The sequence below is a fragment of the Clarias gariepinus genome, chromosome 11 (assembly GCF_024256425.1).
Source record: "Clarias gariepinus isolate MV-2021 ecotype Netherlands chromosome 11, CGAR_prim_01v2, whole genome shotgun sequence".
NCBI lineage: Eukaryota > Metazoa > Chordata > Actinopteri > Siluriformes > Clariidae > Clarias > Clarias gariepinus.
Genome location: NC_071110.1, coordinates 10,726,547 through 10,740,621, shown reverse-complemented (window position 1 = coordinate 10,740,621; position 14,075 = coordinate 10,726,547). Strand labels below are relative to the sequence as shown.

Genomic DNA, 14,075 nt, shown 5'->3' with positions numbered 1-14,075 from the left:
ATTTTGTGTTCTGGATCCTGTATGTATCAAACCTTATCAATTTGCTGTCATCTGAAATTAGACCCATGACCATTTGACCTCAGAAACTTTTGGTTGTAACCAAGTATAAAGTAATCAATGCTGGGATTGCAAAACAAGTGATTCTAACTTTTTTTTCTTTTTAAGAGTCTATACAAATACAAATTTTTACAGCCAAATTCTTTAATTATGTTTAGTCAAATAATAAAACCTATTATAATTTTTTCCGGGCAAAATGAAATGCATAAGCACTGCATGCTGTTATTGTTTGTTTTACACAGCTTTTTGAATTTTGGCGGCCCAGACCAGTGACATTGTCTACATTGCACCACTTAGAGTAAAGGTCAAACCATGGAAAAGTGACACAGCATTGATCCACAGTGTTCTTTTATAGTAGCATCACTTCATTCACCTCTCTTGACTCTTATTCTAATCTCCCATCACTTTTTAACAGGGTGAATCTAGACTCATCAGAGCCCATGATTTTTTTTCAAATGCTCCACAGCCCCGTTTTTAAATAGTCCCTAGGAAACTGAAGCCAATTTGTCTGATTAGCCTTACTGATGAGTGGTTTTCTTAAGGTTTCACAGCAGTCTAGTCCCTGAAGTTCTCTTTGCAATGTACATGAAGCAATGCTCTTACTTTCACTATTAAACATAGCTGTGAGTTCTGCTATTGGTTGTTTCTGATTTGATTTTGGCAATTTTTTAAAAATGATTACTGTTATTCAAAAACTTTTTCCGACCATATTTCTTCCTCGAAGATGATGGTTTTGCCACTGTCCTTCCAGATTTTAATCGTGTGTTTTATAGTTCTTAACCCAGCTGTAGTAGTTTCAGCAAAAAACAGAGCAACGTCTTTGCCACAGACACGGCATATTTCTTCTGACATGGTTATTTAAGAAATGAGAAGCTACTCACTGTTACTAACCAGATGACTTACTTGCTTAATTACTTAAATATAAATTATATAAAAGTTTGGACAGACATTTTAATTCCATTGTCTTTCCTGATTTTTATTTCTTTTCACATTGTAAAACAATGCTGATGGTATCCAAAGTATGCAATAATCTCTCCATACAGTTGATACTACGATATGTATGCTAATTATGAACTATAAAGCCTTTATAACAGTTCTAATCTGAGACTGGTAACTCTGATGAACTTCCCCTCTGTAGGTGACTTTTCCAGCTGTTTTAAAATAACAACTGACTGTTATCGTTACTTAATTACCTAATGCCGCATGTTTTAGTTCATAGTTTTGAAATCTCCAGTATTGTTCTTGGATATAAAATATAAATCACTGAACAAAAAAAATTTGAATTAAAAGGTGTGTCCAAACTTTTGACTGGTACTATATATAAATTAGTATATTATATATTACATTTAAAAAAATAATAATTTATACTAAGAACTACATTTACATTCTGCGAGTTACAAGACATTATATCTAGGGATTGATCATATTATTCCAGGGATTTTTGTTATGAGTGACAGATATAACATTACAGCATTTGGCAGATGCCCTTATCCAGAGAACTTTGTCTTGTTATACTTCCGAGCGACTGAGAGCCTTACTCATGGGTCCAACAATGAGTCCAACTTAGTTGGGTTTGAACTTGGGACCTTCTGATCAGTAGTCCAATGTTGTAACCACAGAGCCATCCCTGAATTGCAGATAAGATTATTATCTAATGTTTGTAAACACATTATCCAATGTTTATAATCAATATAACCAATTTGAATTTCACAATAACTGACACAGAATAAATAGTGAACTTTTACTTGATTAGTTAAAAAAATAAAAACAGTTGCCAACAGTTGAGTTGTTGCAGCATTGTGCACACCACACACACACACACACACACACACACATATATATATACATATATATATATATATATATATATATATATATATATATAGATGTGATTATAGATTATATTTTAATACTGTGCAAAAGTCTTGAGCCCCTCATTTCTTTATATTTTCCTAGACCAAGCTAGACTTTCTTGTATTTTTAATGCAGACTTGAGGAATAGTTCTCCAGGCTTCTTGAATCACTTTTTGTTTCTTATTCTTAGCAATTTTTTTGGTTCTCATTTTCAGTCCAGTCCCTGCACCTGAGCAGTTTCATAGGAATGTTTTTTCATCTGTTAAGCCACACAGTGACCTATGAATCATTCAAGCATTAACAAAAAACATTTAGGTTATGGCATGAACCAGTGAGAAACAGGTGCAGATGTTAACAGATGATAAGGATGGTGATTAGTCTACTGATGATGCTGAATGCTGAGTGGGATTTTCCTTAATTGTATCTTTAGATGAGAAAAATAAAAAATAAAAATCGTGTTTTTGCACTGGCGCAGTAAAACATTTGTTTCTATCCATTTAATTTGAACTACATTATTTAATTATTTAATTGAATATGAAGAAATAAGGGGTGGCTCAAGACTTTCCACAGTACTGTAGGTAAAGTCATACCAATTTTTTACAATACTAATATTGTTCATACACTATATGGACAAAAGTATTTGGCCAAACCTGTTAATTATTGAATTCAGGTGTTTCAATCAGGCCTTTTATCCTCAGTGTAGGATGATCTTAACTCTTCAGCATACCAAGACATCTTAGACAATGCTATGCTTAGCATTTTACAACTTTGTGGCAACTCTTTGGGGAAGTCCCTTTTCAAATTCCATCATGACTGTACCCCAGTGCACAAATCAAAGACTATAACGCCTTTATTAATCAAATACACAATTCTTTATTCTTCACATATCCCAGCATTTTTTGTTAGTCTGGGGTCAGAGCACAGGGTCAGCTATTATACAGCACCCCTGGAGCAGACAGGATTAAGGGCCTTGCTCAAGGCCCTAACTGTGGCATCCTGGCAGGGCTGGGGCTCAAACCGACGATCTTCCAATAACTCAGAGACTTGGCACACTAAGCAATATAAACTTTCAGTGTGGAAGAACTTGCCATACATCCCATTCAACCCCTTTAGCATGAACTGGAATGGAGATTGTGAGCCAGGCCTTCTCATCCAACATCAGTGCCTGGCAACATTAATGCTCTCTAGAATGAATGGGTGCGAAGTCCCACAGAAACACTCCAAAATCTTATGGAAGAGTGGAAACTGTTATAGCTCCAAATGGTGGACCAACTCCATGATGAATGTATTTAGATACAATGTCGGTGCTAATACTACTTTATTGTCTATATAGTATATAATATAGTCTCTACTATTAGTTGTTTTAATACATCAGTTACAGTTTACTGAGATATTTTTCACCCAAAATACCGTGCATGATTACATGGTGACTGAATAAAGTTCTTTCCCATTGTTCTTTCTGAATTCCTCTTGCTTCAGGCATTATTTACTGGAGATGCCTTCCTCTTTTCTCTTTATTCCATAAGACTCCGTTTTTTTTTGTTTTGTTTTGTTTTGATGATCACCTTAAAATTGCTTTAGTTTTAGATTTGCTTAACATAACATTTTTTTCCAGTGTTGCTTATTTTGAGAGACTGTTTTGCCAGTTTATTTGCATGTTCATTACTTTCTATCCAAACAGTGTGCTGCTACCCAAAGGAAGCTCAAGGGTATTTCTGAATTCACACAAGCTCAGCAGAAACGACAGTATTTATCTACAAATGTGAGTAAAACACTTGCTTTAAAAGAAGAAAAGGAGGAAACTTGCTCATCAAAACAATAATCATCTTGTTACCTCTTTTGCTTTCTTTTTTGTCCCTGTAGAGACGAGCGGCAGGAGAAAGATGAGGCCAGATGTGAGGGGGATTTAAATGAATCATTATCACATTAATATTAATTATCATTTCTATAAAAGTGAACTGGCGACAGGATCTTGTGCACCCAAGGCTCACACACATCTGCAGGACACAAAGACCAGCTTGTCCAGTTCAATCCCAGAGTAAAGCCAATGTAGCAAAACAATGCCAAAAAAGTCAAGGCTGCCCATAATAGAAAAGCAAGAGAACATGCAGTTTCCAGCAGGCAAAGACCCCAAGAGTGCCAACCTGTTCTCCAAACTCACCAGTCCAATTGAACATTCATGGTGCAAGTATGAGACCCTATTCCACCTCCACTGCCAACGTCCTGGTGTCAGACACCACACCCCCAGAGTTCTTGTTCAGTCAAGGGGTCAGAGCTGCCCACGTGGCACAAGAAAAACCCACACAATACTGAGCATAATAGTTTGCATTGTTTGTTATGGCTGATTCATGTAATGCATCTGTCTTTTACTAATGCTGTAGTAAAAATTTTAACTGATAACTGAAAAATTGCTTAAGTGATTACTTTAAAGGTAATAAAGCACACTGTTATCCAACAATCAATGAAGTTTTTCAAAGGCAAACTATTACGATCAATACAGTCAGCTAAATTCATGATGCTTAAAAGAAGAACAACTTTTGCTCCATCTAACATTGACAAATGTTTCATTTAATTGTGTGCTTTCAAATTTATGGCGCAGTGTAGAAAAGGCCTACATATAAAGACAGCTTGTTATCCTACTTATTTAAACAGTTAACTGGGTCATCGCAGCTGCTGTTAAGGTGACATTAACATTAGTAAATAATTACAAGAATTTAGATTCGAGGTTTTTTTTTTCTGTTTTATTCGAAAAACTAGAGAAACTGTAATGATAGAGAAGACTGAGTATCAGATCGATGTGAATATGAATGTTCTGTTATTTGTATAGTTCACTATTTTGTTAAGCGATATACGGTATTCTATTAGTTATTCATAGACAATTCAAATTTTTTTATCCCTTTTTTAACATATTATTTAGATGAAAGATTGCCTAAAATAAATCAGTTCTCTGCAGTTATTCTCTCTCTCTCTCTCTCTCTCTCTCTCTCTTTCTCTCTGTCTGAAAAAAAAGTCTGAAATTAGGCTATGACTGTTTGCTAAGTTTGGGTCAACAAATCAAAGTAAACATTGCTGAGATTACACAAATAAATGCACATTTAATTCCAATTTTTTTTTAAACATTGAAGCTAATTTAGACTGGTAATCTAGTAATGCAGCAAATGTATATATATATATATATATATATATATATATATATTATGAATTTAGAAGAACAAATAATAATTTAAGTTATTTTTCTAGATAGAATTTAATATTTGGGTCAAATGTTTGAACGGTCTATAAAATGTGCTGCTTCAAAGGACTTACTTTTATATTTTGCATTCAATTAGTCAATTGACATTTAATTCTAGCGCATGGTAAAGATCAAACCAGTGTTATGGATATATTGAGGTAAGTGACAGAATTAACTTAGATAACTCATTATGTAATGTTTGCAAACATATTACCTAATGTTTGAAGGCTTAAATCAACGTTTCTTATTTAAATTTCACAATAATTCTGATGCAGGTTAAATATTTAAACTTTTAACTTTTGATCAACTGATTAAACCTGCCAAGAATCAGGTTTTTCATCTAAACCTGCATTATTTCATCTAAACTTGCATTATTGGAATTCTCTATTATTGTTATAGAATGGAAAAAAAAATGAATCCAACTTGTGTGCAAACTTAAGCCTGGTACTGTAGGTACAGGACATGGACTCATATAGTAATCATACTCTTGAGTCCTTGTTATATAGTAAAAATGATCATCAATTATTATGAAGTTACTTAATATCCTATAAATCATGCACTAATTGTTGAATAAGTTTCGACTATAAGAGACCAATGTAAGTTTTGACTGCTGAAAGATCTTGAGAATTTAAAGGGTTAAATGGTTGCAGAAATTGTCTCGTGAGGTGAATGAACTTTTAAACATATTTAAGGTCATGCTGATTTCAGACACAGTGTCACTCAGCAGTAAGGGATCAGTGTACCAGCTCTGGTTGTGCATGAATTCTCTCTGAGGTAAAATAATGAGTATTTCAACAGCACTAGGTATACTCTATGCAGTGGCGCAGGTTCTAATGCCATGCCTTCCTCCAAAACCATTGTCCGGTAAAGTCCTGTCTACCGACCGGGTAAGAAATAATGGATGGCTTTTACCCAATATTGGTTCTGATTATAGTATGGTTAATACAAGTTGGCACATATTGAAAACTTTTTTAATAGGTATATCTTTACATGTTACTTTGCTTTGAAGCGATAATCACAACAGACAAACACTGGATTGCCAGAGTGGCTTAGGGAAAGTCCCCATATATTTTGATCTTGATTATAAGATTAAAAGCCTAATTATATATTCGATAACAAATATTTTAACTGACATTAGCTATTAATTAATTAGCTAATTAATTTTTTTTTTTTTTTACTGATGATTTTTATGTTCTTTCCAATCCAGTATTTAGGAAAGTGGTATTATGTTGGAGTGGCTTCATGGGATGAGGAGGACATTGAAAGCTATAAATCGGTGGATAATTCAGTTGTCGAACTGAAGGAAGGTGAAGGTCACACTTTGGTTATGGCTGGAGCATTGCAACAGTGAGTGACAAACAATTAAGCTTCTTTTAATGATTATTACCACTAGGGTTACCACTTATACCATTTTCTTTATTCTTCTTATAAAGCTTGTGAATCTTTTTATGCACTGGTGCAAAAATAGCTTATCTAGGTTGGCTAATTTAAGTGGTCTAATGAGCATATTATCACTTAAGTCCAAACACCCCCATTTTAACTAAAAGACGCTATAAAACACAGCATTTATTTTCTCTGCTGCTCCTGGACTATACTATACTTATATTTAATTACTTATGTACCATATAATAAAATCACATGGCTGTCATTGAATGAGACTGTTATTGCAGGGACGGTAATTGTGTGAACATGGCCTGGACCTATTATGTTGACCCAAAGATGGATCCGGTTTTGACAGAGGGTCAGGGTAAGGTTTTAGCTGTATTCACTTTGATATTTCCATTAGTATTTGTGTGATAGAACATTACCGCTTGAAACCGTGTTCTTACTTTTAAGAAGATTTATTTGTCTTCTTATATCAGAAAATCTTGGTGTGTTCTTGGATGGAAACTGGATGAAATGCCCCAACTGTATGATTATCGTCAAGCTTCATCCCAGCAAAGGCTTTTTAAGAATCATGTTGTTTGGTCAGTCAGTAATAACATTGTTTGAACTTCATTGTCTTAGAAATTTTTTAGTATCTCACATGTTGCCCAAGCAGATAAATATGAGGTATAAAAATACTTTAGTTTGGTGTTATGAAGCCGGAGAAATATACGGTACTTTAAACATAAGGATTTAAGACTTAGTATGTTTGTGTGCAAATTATGATATAAAATTTGACATGCAGTCCTTTTTTAAAAACACTTTTGTTTCCTCCTTACAGCACGTGACAAGGACACATCAGCTGACTTGGTGAAAAAATTTCAGAAAAAACTGGAATGCTTTTACATTATCGACAAGTTTGTAATAGCGCCACGGACAAAAGGTGTGGGGAAAATTTCTTTTATTTTAGTTGTTGCTGTTTATTAAACGTTTCACTTTTGATGTACACTTTTAATATTAACCTGCGCTGATTACACAGAATAGAGAAACACAACTTGTGTGGCCCTAAAATGCCACAAAATGCCAAGTAAAACATCATGTACTAAAGTCATCCTTACATGTTCCATGGACAGTCCCATATCTGCCTAAATATCTGTCTTATGTTTTAGAGTTCTGCAAACTGGAAGGAACTGAGTGAGCAGGTAATAAGATGATCTTAGAGCAGATGTATTGCTTTCAGCAGTATACAAGCTATTCATATGAATATCCTTTAATAGAATACTAATATCTATACATATCATAGAAGGAAATTCTATAAATATTTCTATATTTTCTCAGTGCTAACTCTTACTTTAACAATGGCTCACCTGCGATGAAGAGACTTGGGGTTGGAAAAAATGAAGATCCCTTCCAGGAGAACCCGAGATGTCTACAATTAATTAGTTTGATCATTTTGAGATATGCCTTTGCACATTGTTCAAATAAAGCATGATCATTTTGGTGAATTTGTAATGATTGTACTTAAAGATTTATATCCTTTATATAACTAGACAATATTTACAATATATGTAAACTGGTTTGTAAGCTCATACACTTCCTACATTTGACATTCTATCTTATGGAATACTCTGGATTTACCTTATTAGATAATTATAAACATTATTGCATGTGCTAAATAACTAAAAATATATATATATAACATCTTATGGCCCTCAAGGACAATGGATTTTTTCACTTGAATGAAAACTTTTTGTTTGTCTGATGTTTTTGCTATAAATAGGCTCTGTGTGCAATAAAATTATATTCTGAAATTTCTCACCCAAAATCTCAGCAGCATTCATATTTACATTGACAATGGTCAAACAGCTGTACAGAATTAAAAAAAAATGGAAATGAGTATGAAAGGTGTGAGGAAGTATGTATAAATTATCATTATCAGTTTGTCCCTAGTGAGCAAGACGAGGGCGACTGTGGCAAGAAAAAAACTCCCTGAGATGGCAATAGAAAGAAACCTTGAGAGGAACCGGACTCAGCAGGGAACCCTTCCACATTTAGGTGACATCAGATAGCAGAAATTGATTTAGAGTCATGCTGTGTGTTAGGAGGCTAAAAGTTCAGTATAACAGGAGAGGTGTTTACTGCAGAGTCCACTTTCATTTTTGGAGGCTCAGGTACAAAACAGTTTGTAGGAATTAAAGTCCAGAACTGTTGACTGACTGACCACAAGTCATTGGAGAACAGCTGTCTGCATAAGCTGAGTCCAAGACCATTTTCTTGGCCAAGTGGATCCGTCCCCAGTCACCACATGCATCCCAGCAGACAACACCGGCGTTTCATGCGACAAGATCTCCAACCAGAAGCAGGGCACCAGGATTAGACAGGTCTGGAGGGCATGGGGGGGGGGGGTTGGAGTTAGGGGGGGGGGTGGGTCTGGATCACTCGTGAGAGACTAAGAGAGAGACAGTGAGATAGAAAACAGTTAGGTACAGTATGTTTACAGTCACATGGCGTATAAAGGTAAATGTACAGTATAAACTGTATAGTGTAGAGAGGATGGACTCACTATGACAGCATAACTAAAAGGGAGAGCCAAAATGAAACACTGGCATGAGATCTCCCTGGGAAGTAAAGCAACCAGTCACTCCACCATCAACACACCTGAGTGATCAATGAGTGGTATACTCACTCACTCACTCACTCATCTTCTATACTGCACTATTCTGTATTTAGGGTCGCGGGGACCTGGAGCCTATGCCAGGAGGCTTTGTGCACGAGGACATGGTGCCAATTCATCGCAGGGCACACATACACACACTCACACACTCATTCACACACTACAGGCAATTTGGGAACGCCAATTAGCCTAACCCACATATCTTTGGACTGGGGGAGGAAACCCACCAAGCGCGGGGAGATCATGCAAACTCCATGCACACAGAGACGGGAATCGAGCCTGGTCGGGAATCGAACCCGGACCCTGGAGGTGCAAGGCGAGAGTGCTAACCTGAGTGGTTTACCAGTTCACCTTAATACTCATAATACAATGAGTCCCCCAGTTCTGCTTCCTTACCTAAGGCTAATCTATTTACAAAAATAGATCCAGGGTGGATAAGATAGGGGTGATGTGCTTATATCTTCTGCTTCTGGTGTTTATGCATCTAGTGAAACATGCAGACAGTAAGGCATTACCATCATCCAACCTAGAGGTTAAAAAAGCATGAACTAGATTTCCTGTATTATGTTGTGATAATATATTCCTTATCTTGCCTTATCTATAACACCAAGGTCTTTTACTGCTGCACATGAGAAAACAAAAAGGCCATCTAAAGTTATTACGTGATCTGCGTGTTGTCTGTGTACAAGTAATTCTGTCTTGTCAGAATTAAGCAGGTTTAATTAGATTAGACATTACATTGCAAGCAGTGGAGACTGATTATGATGTTAAATGATAGGATAAAATCTAATGTCTATAAGTATCTTATAAAGTTTAGCCATGCACTTTCTCAATCACAGTGATGTGTTATGGCTGAATGAGCAACATGAATCAGTGCCTATAAAATGCACTATATGAAACTCACTATATGAAAGGATGCTTTGTTTCTTCATACAAGTCTGTACTGGATTTATGACCATTGGTGGTTGTACTGGGCTTTGGGCCAGAAAAATCTCAAATTATCTGCCATACAAAACCTACCATATCAAGTAAAGCTAATAGTGCCTCATCTTATGCTTCACACTTTATATTTATATCACACTGTCAAATCAGGAGTGTGACAAAAAGTAGGCCAAAGCCACTGGGGGGAAATTCAGCCAGCGTTACGTGATTGTGTAGGTAACCACAAGAGGACCGTCACTTTACTGTACCTGTTCTGCGGATATAAATGGAAAAAACAATTTTTTTTTTTTTTTTTTTTACATATTAACACTTTTATGTTTCTCATTCCCTCTGTTTCACTTTCTCTTTTCCCTCCCATACAAATGAAAACAGAAAGACATTTGTCTGTGTTCAGGCGCAGACATGAGAAAAATCTTACAGTTCTGAAAAATATGTTCCCACACAAACACTTTCTACCCACACACTGTTGTTTTTTGTTTCTTTTTCAGCCTTTCTCTGAACTCTGTTCTCCATCCTTTTTGATAACTGCGGCTAGTTTAGGTTTTGAAAGGCTTGACTCTGATTGTGTTTGTGTAGGTCTAAAAAGTAAAAGTGTTTAAATGTAATATTTGGATGACTGCTTTATTAATGATTCAAAAATTTCATATTTTAAATTCAACTTCGCTGAGTTGGTTGACATCCGAAAGGAATTAAATCTTGCAAACAGTTGCATGCTCTTAAAAAAGGTTTGGTATTATACGAAACAGAATATGATGCGCACTAAAACGTGCAAAACCAACAACCCAGCTAGGTAACAGGACACCAACAGCTGAACGCTCCTGCATTTAACTACAACTGCAGAAATATAACTGCTATGTTGTTGTTTGTGACTACTGTGATGACCTTGTGAGTTACACGATTTAGGGACAGCACCCCTCTGTGCATGCATGTGTTCTAGTCTTGTGGGTGGGGTATGTTGTTGTGTCAGTGTCTCTCTCTTTGCAGGAAAGTACAGGTGGCTTACTGGGGTTGTCCCATGTATTGAACTACACTGGACAGTTTGTGATACCAATCAACCAAGGGGGAAAAAAGGTAGCGCATTAGCACAATAAATTAACTAGAATGTAGAAGTCTTGCAGTTTTTTTTTCTCATGAACACCCAGCATATACACAGACCAGCCCTAACGTTAAAATAACATGCGCCTAATATTGTGTACATCCCCATTGTGCCATCTCAACAACTCCGACTTGTCGAGGCACAGACTCTACGAGGTGTGCACTTTTATCTGGCACCAGTGTAAAAGTCTTCTAGCTTGCAAGGTGAAGCCTGAAGGCATTAAACGTGTTTGTTCAGCACTGCCCACAGATTTTTGATGAATAGGAATTAGATCTTGGGAGTGCAGTTGTACAGTTTTGCAGTGTGGCAGAGCACATTATCCTGCTGAAAGAGCAACGTCAAAGTAACATCCACATGAATGCCCAAGAGCATTACACTGCTTGCCTTCTTCCCATAGTGCTTCCTGGTGCCACACAACACTCACATCCAGCCATTCACATGAGATAAAGAAAACATGATACACTCAAACCAGGCCAGCTTCTTCCATTGCTTCATGGAACAATTCTGATGCTCATGTGCCCATAGGCACTTTTGGCAGGGGACATCCTGACTGACAACCTTTTTCAGCAAGCTGAGCAACACAAGCTTTTCTGTGGGACCAGAAGTTCTATCCTTTATTCCCCACACACTTAAATGAACCTTGGTTGCCGCTTGACTTTCTCATTACTTTTCTCATGTCCTTCCTTAGACCACTTTTAGTAGGTACAGTACTAACCATAGCATCCCATGTTTAGCTCACAAGACCTGCTGTTTTGGAGATGCTCTGACGTAGTCATCTCTCCATCCGAACTTGGCACATGTCAGAGGCTTTCAGATCAATGTTTGTCGTGTCATCTGCCAGTGTTTCTAATGTTATGGCTTTAGCTCTCACAGTCAAAACAAGCTACTGATTTAAAATCAGTGGCAGCGGTCTAGTGTAACCCCCCCCCCCCTTCCTTTTTTACAGGAATACAATTAAGACTGTAAACACTTATTTATAAAAAGCAACTATTAAGCAACTGTTAATAAGCAATTATTAATAAAGTATAGAAGTTGTAAGCAATTATATTTTAATATTTTTTTCTAAGGTTCATGACTTGACCATTTTTGCTACAATATGAAGGAATAAAAATAACCCTTTCTCTAAACCTGTTGCTGTAAGGGTATGAAAACTTTCACACTCAATTAATTTCAAACTCAGTCCCACTGGGTTGGAGGCAGGTAATACATCCTGGATGGGGTGCCAGTCCACCAGATGTGGCGTGCGCACACACACACACACACACATTCTTTTATTTCACAGCTAGGAGCAATTTAGTATCTTCAAGCCTACTGGAATGTAATGGAACGAAGAAAGTCCTGGACGACATCCATTCACCTGCACAGGGAGAATATGCAATGAAGCCCCAGTCTAGACAATAAGTATAGCTCATGATCACAACTAGGGATTCTGGTCTCAACCGAACCAGGTCTCAACATTATGTGCAGCATGTCCATGTGCTTCCTGCAACATCGTCTAAATCTGTCGTTCTTTGACTCTTAAAACCCATTCATTAGTGAGAGAAACCAATGTAACTTTGATATTTGATATATATTTATTTTCACTAAACACATTGTATGTGTTGTAAATGCATCAAGGTCATCATGTGGTTTAATGGCACAGGGTAATGGTAACTTTCTGAGGTGTACTTTCTCTAAATCTACAAAAGGAAGATATCCACATTGCTTGAGTTTCCTTTCCAACCACAGGGTTATACAGAGAGACCAAAGAAGGGGAAATCCTGTGGGCAGAGTTGATGTATATGACTGGAACAAACACATATTGGTTCATTGGTCTTTACACTACACGAGGTGAGTACGGTCTGTTTCTTATCTGATTCATACCAATATGAACAGCGAATTATTCAGCAACTTATATTTACTCACATATTATATGTAGCGTTAGAATCTTATTGCTACTGCTTGGTCAGGTGTATTTGTTATTGTATGCAAGATTGATTGATGACAGAAATGTCAATACCTTCACCTCTCAAGTGTATGACTTTACCCTGTGTGTGGTAGCATGCAGAAGTATGGCTAACTGCCGTGAGAAAATGATCATATGCAGGGAACTGTAGATATTAAAAAGTTATGTAAATGAATTAAAAAAGTGATGTTACATCAATGTGCACAGTGATATATGCAAAAATATGCTGATGTGCATTCCGGACTTTAGATTACAGTGAACTACTATTGTATGTATGTATGTATGTATGTATAACATTTTTACTATATACTACATACACACTGGGGAGATACTGTATATAGTTCATGTTAAACCTCCTGGTTTCATTTTTGTATTTAATTCATCCATCCCATCCAATTATGTATTTGTGCAAATTGCGAACACTGCATAACACCAGGAGTATAGCTACATGATAGCTATCTTACATTTAAGCATTTTGCAGATGCTCTTATCTAGAGCAACTAACAGTTCAAACATGCTTCGTAGTTTCCAGTTAACTGTAACAAAGATTCGCCTTGTGGTCAGCTAGTGAGTAGGATTATACTGTATATATATAGGAATCTGATGAGCTGTGCATAGCTGTGAAGATAGATAGATAGATAGATAGATAGATAGATAGATAGATAGATAGATAGATGGATGGATGGATGGATGGATGGATGGATGGATGGATGGATGGATGGATGGATAGATAGATAGATAGATAGATAGATAGATAGATAGATAGATAGATGTTTTAGATTTTCAGGATACGATTTCATTCTTCATGCACCATTTCTGCTTCCTGTTTCTAGGATCCCTCATGCAAAACAGTAGTTTATCATTAAAAAATGGATCTGACACCCACATTGTAAAAGAAATCATATTTTGT

At 36.4% G+C, this 14,075-nt stretch overlaps 1 protein-coding gene across 1 annotated transcript; it reads left to right on the top strand.

Moving 5' to 3' along the window:
* The first annotated feature begins 5,858 nt into the window (after positions 1-5,858).
* apom (apolipoprotein M) lies at positions 5,859-8,194 on the top strand. Its single transcript, XM_053507827.1, has 7 exons — positions 5,859-6,030; positions 6,351-6,490; positions 6,814-6,890; positions 7,006-7,110; positions 7,350-7,451; positions 7,678-7,710; positions 7,847-8,194. The coding sequence occupies exons 1-6, from the start codon at positions 5,926-5,928 to the stop codon at positions 7,704-7,706; spliced, it is 558 nt and encodes a 185-aa protein (XP_053363802.1). The 5' UTR covers positions 5,859-5,925; the 3' UTR covers positions 7,707-7,710; positions 7,847-8,194.
* Positions 8,195-14,075: the final 5,881 nt, after the last annotated feature.